This window comes from Octopus bimaculoides, chromosome 3 (assembly GCF_001194135.2).
Source record: "Octopus bimaculoides isolate UCB-OBI-ISO-001 chromosome 3, ASM119413v2, whole genome shotgun sequence".
Taxonomy (NCBI): Eukaryota; Metazoa; Mollusca; class Cephalopoda; order Octopoda; family Octopodidae; genus Octopus; species Octopus bimaculoides.
Window position 1 is genome coordinate 10,132,280 of NC_068983.1, and position 5,024 is coordinate 10,137,303.

Here is a 5,024-nt window from a genome sequence, read left to right on the forward strand (position 1 = left end):
ATAGGGGGAGAGATAGGGGGAGAGATAGGGGAGAGGGGGAGAGAGATGGGGGAAAGACAGAGAGGGGGAGAGAGAAAGAAAGAAAGAAAGAGAGATAGATAACTGAAGTTATTTTTAATTCTGGTAATTTTTCAGATTAATACCCGCACGATATTCACTAGGGATTTTAGGGTTAGGGTTTTAGGGTTAGGGTTACGGTTAGGGTTACGGTTAGGGTTACGGTTAGTTTGGTGTAAAATAAGACCAGTTGCAATATCAATAGCGACTCAACCGATTTGCTAAAACTCAACTGGGAAGAAGCAGCTGAGACAAAAGAAATAAAGTTCGATTGGGCAGAAAAGGACGAGATGGTGTTGGATTCCTGTCGGGAACGACACTCCAGAAAATGTATTAGGGTTGAGAAGCCATCACTGTGAAGATGACTATAAAGTGATTTTGCATTTATGGTAAAGAAAAATTTAAAGGGTCAATAGGAGAACTTGAACGATTTGAAAAGGTTTAGGGCAGGGTTAATTTAATAAAATGTGGAAAGGTAAGGCTGAGACAAGGGATGACTTCTTTTTTTCTGTTTTTAGAAATCTGAAGAGCAGTCCGGTTGTATTGCAAACGATATAACATCGGATTTCTGTATTTTAGAGAGGTTTAGTGTGTTTACGATTATAGTAGTAGCATAAGCGGTACTGCTTAAATACAGAGGTCCCGACGCATCTACGTAACCCTAACACATTATTGGTCACAGATTTGAACCCTAATCCCTAAAACTAACCCTAACTAGTGTGCACTGTAAAGACATCGTTACGTCGATGTGTCCGCATAAGAGAAAATTCTTGCTCGATTTCGAAGATTTTCTGCTGGCTGCGATTAGTAAAAATCTTTACGTAGCTTTCTGCAGAAGAGAATTGTTTCTGGTGAAGCAAATTTCTCGTTATATGCACGAACTCGTATTCTCAAATTTTCTTCCCATCTCCATGAAATAACCTTACCATTACCACCACTACTACACTGTACTTTCAAAACCACACAACAGAAATTAAATTTTTACAAGAGTAATACTCACCGAAACTATTATCCATAGAATAAAACTTTAAATTGAATCCTTTGTAGCTAGTACCAAAGTCCGACTTAAAGGTAATCCTCACTTTATTGGTAACAGATTTAAAATAAACAAACATCTTGCCACAAAATGTTTGTTTATCGCTGCTCTTTGAATTGTATGTGTGGCCATAGTCTTCTATAACCAACTGATCAAAACTGTAATTGAAAAATAAATAAAATAGAATTATTTTTAAAAAATCAACAATTTGTATCATGTACTGGCTTAGTCTTGGGAGGAATGTATTGGGTTGTCCGGAAAGTTCGTGCCGATTTTTAAAGGAAAGAAAAAGGTCAATAAATACTTGCCATTACATTTTTAATCAACCAAATGTGAACTATGTTGTTGCACAATGCGTCTCCATTTTTCCTTTAACTTGAAAATACCCTCTTCCCAGAATTGAGGTGGTTTCATGGCAAATAGGTCAAAAGGTAAGCTACTATAAATCGGCACGAACTTTCCGGACAACCCAATATTTAGCAATATCTCAGACTCGTGAAGACTAGGCTTTTTTTTTTTTAAGGTAGCCTTTACTCGCCTCGCCGTACCTACATCACTAGGTTATGAGAGTGTTTTTTTCGGAGTTAAGTATCACCTAATGCTCCGGGATAAACTATGAGCAAGATGATTGGATAACATCCATGAGATCGATTGGTCTCGCTTGGGGATCCATCAGTATAAGTTGGAGACCATAGGAGCCGATGGATTCTTCCCCAACGACCTCCCAGGAATAAGTGGGCGAAGATGAGATACGATGAGAAGAGCCTAGATATGCAAAATGACAAGCCTATTACGGTTAAAATGCTTTATGTCGCCGATCTACGCAATTAATTCTGGCCGACGACTAAATATCGAAATGAAAATCGAACACAAAAAGCTTCTGTCAAATTTCATTACTTACTTGCAGTCGCTTTCCAGGCGAAAAAACGTTGAATGGATAATAACGAAGAACGGTTTGGGAACATGTATCACCCAAACGCATTCCGCGTTTGCTGGGTAATCATTAGGATAGTTCGGACTTATGATTGAACCCGCTGTCTCTCGGATCCTCCCCCCACATTTCACTGAAAGAAGAAAAAAGAAGCCATTGATTAGATATGGTAAATTGAATTACGTTCGTAAGTCAAAAGAATAATTCGAAGATTTAAGAACGGAAAGTTGATTATGTTTGGTAGCGTAGCTGGCTGAGAAGGGCAGCCTATTCCGGGCGACGCTGTGGTGGTGGTGGTGGTAGTAGTGATGGGGGGCACTTTTGGGTCTGCTGTATAGGCCATATTTTTGTTGGGGTGGGGAGGCAAACTCAAGTGCTACTTCGGGTGGCATGCACTCGAGCTACGCCACAGATTACGTTCTTTACTGTGAAAAACATTCTCTCACACAAAAGAACGAATGAATAAGCATTCGACTTTTAGAAATAACAGCCAAATCTCCCTTAAATCACACCCGGTCGTCTTTAAAACAAAAGATACATTAGATGATGTAATATTCGATACGTCCGAATAAAAGATTGGATAGTCACAGCTGGAAGGACTTCGCCAATAGGCCTACTGGTCCAAGATTGATTTGAGGTTAAATAACTAGAACAATGAGTCTCAACCATTTCTTTTTTAACCTACGGACTTCTTTGATTCCTATTTTACTCGGGTGGATAATCATAGCCAATTGGTGTTTATAAAATCCTGTTTATATTTTTGTAATAAGAATTGTATACCAAAAAATTGTTTAAAATATTTTGTGTGTTGTAGAAGTATAACCAATTTTATTGCACATCAGTTTTAATAACAAAATCTTATACGAACCCCCAAGGGTCATATGGAGTAGAACAAAGAATAATTTATAGACAGGCGTGGCTGTGTCGTAAGAAGCTTGCTTCCCGGTCACATGGTTCCGATTTCAGTTCCACTGCGTGGCACCTTCAGCTAGTGTCTTCTACTATAGCCTCGGGCCGACCAAAACCTTGTGAGTGGATTTGGTAGGTGGAGACTGAAAGAATCCCGTCGAATATATATTCTTTTACTTGTTTCAGTCATTTGACTGCGGCCATGCTGGAGCACTGCTTTAAAGGGTTTTAGTCGAAGAAATCGACCCCAGGGCTTATTCGTTGCAAGTCTAGTAATTATTCCATCAGTCTCAAAAGAGACTGATGGAGACTGAATCAAGGGGAGTGGTGTTTGATATACAAAGTCTGAATTTAAAAATAAACAAACGATGATTGTTACGGTGGGATGAGTTAGACCAAAGGTCAGCTCATAGATGGCTGAGGAGGGCGAGCCATCACTCTCATTACTACCTCCACAACAAATTCCTCGATTTCAAATATCTACCAATGAAATAAAATGACCTTGCGATGTGCATGATATGAGCTGAAAGATTAACTTAGGGACGCCAGCCGTATTAAAAAAAAAACACAGCTAAGCTAGTGTTACTGTATTATTTAGAATTGTGCTTATAGTGGAATTATTAGTTATGTTTAAGCTGGCAAAATCGTTAGCGTGTCGGATAAAATGGTTGGTGATATTCGAATTCGGATGTCCTGACTGGATTCGAATTCAGAACGTAATGGAAAGTAAGGAATTATCACAAAAGGTGTAGTCCGATGCTCTACTGATTCTAATTGATCAAAAATTTAAAGAAAAGATACTGCTCAGATGTGATTATTTCTCTGTGAAGATTAGATTTTGTGTAAAGACGCTCTCCACCACTACGACTATTTATATCTTAAAGAAATAAAAGAGAGACGACATCGTAATTATTCTGATTCATGTAGTCACTGTCCTAAAAAACGAACAAAGAGAAGGATTTCGACACACTTGGCTGTTGTTAAAAGCATTTCTCATGCGTTTGGTATGTCAAGCATGCAAGCTTTTCTCTCAAATTCAACCGGAACGAACCAGATATGGAAAGCTTTTGATTCTCGTGAAATATCCCCTAACATTTACGAGTCATTTCTCAAATGTCATTGGTCTACAATGATATATAAAGTTCATTTCAGACGATAAATACACAATTTTCCACTCGAAAGATTTCGAAAAATGAAAATCTTTTCCTTTTCTATATTTTTATTATCGATTCTTGTTTTCCATGTTTATTTGATCAAAAGCAGAAACCTTATGCCAGTTTGTGTGTGTGTGTGTGTGTGTGTGTGTGTATTGCCATCGCCACCCTGCTTTACAACCGGTGTTGGTTTTTTACATTCCTGTATCGCGGTTCGGCAAATGAAATCTGATAGAATTAGTACCACACTTAAAAAATAAATACTGGCGTCGATTTGTTACGGCAGTGCTCCAGCATGACTGCAGTCTAATGACTGAAACAGGTAGATACCTTGAGATGTTTGTTTCGACTCTGTGCGTTGCGGGTTCAAATCCTGCCTCTTGCTATGTGATAAGCATGAGAAATGCTGCTGCACATGCCCATGTATTTCAGCTGGTCAATTTCAGAACCAACACATTGACTGGCAGGGAAGAATGCGATGAGACTTTCAAGTCCTGTGCTCAGTGACGCATCTAACTGTACATACAAGAAATACTAACATGCATACATAATATATGTTGTGTATATTATCGCGTGGCTTGGTGGCTCGGGATATTTGGCTCACAATCGCAACGTCGTGGGTTACATTCCCAATGTGCTTAAGCAAGACAGACGCTTTATTTCTCGTAACTCCAGCTCACTCAGCTAGCAAAAATGAGCTATACTTGTAATTCAAAAGCCAGGTTTGTCACACTTTGTGCCACACTGAATGCCTCTGAGAACTACTTCAAGAGTACACGTACTTGTGGAGTGCTTCACCATTTGCAGGTTAATTCCACGAGCAGAATGTTCGTTTGATCGTATCAACTAGAACACTCGTCGTTGTAACTGACGGAGAGCCAGGCAATATATATATATGTGTGTGTGTGTGTGTGTGTGTGTGTGTGTGTGTGTGTGT

The 5,024-nt window shown here is 39.1% G+C and overlaps 1 protein-coding gene across 1 annotated transcript in view; it reads right to left on the reverse strand.

Moving 5' to 3' along the window:
• The window catches only part of LOC106884373 (tolloid-like protein 2), a 109,836-nt gene that overhangs the window by 45,389 nt on the left and 59,423 nt on the right, over nucleotides 1–5,024 (reverse strand). The window contains exons 2-3 of the mRNA XM_052966704.1: nucleotides 1,995–2,157; nucleotides 1,058–1,251 (exon numbers count right to left, since the gene is read on the reverse strand). Coding sequence (XP_052822664.1) covers nucleotides 1,058–1,251; nucleotides 1,995–2,157 — 357 coding nt within the window. The remainder of the gene's footprint in view (nucleotides 1–1,057; nucleotides 1,252–1,994; nucleotides 2,158–5,024) is intronic.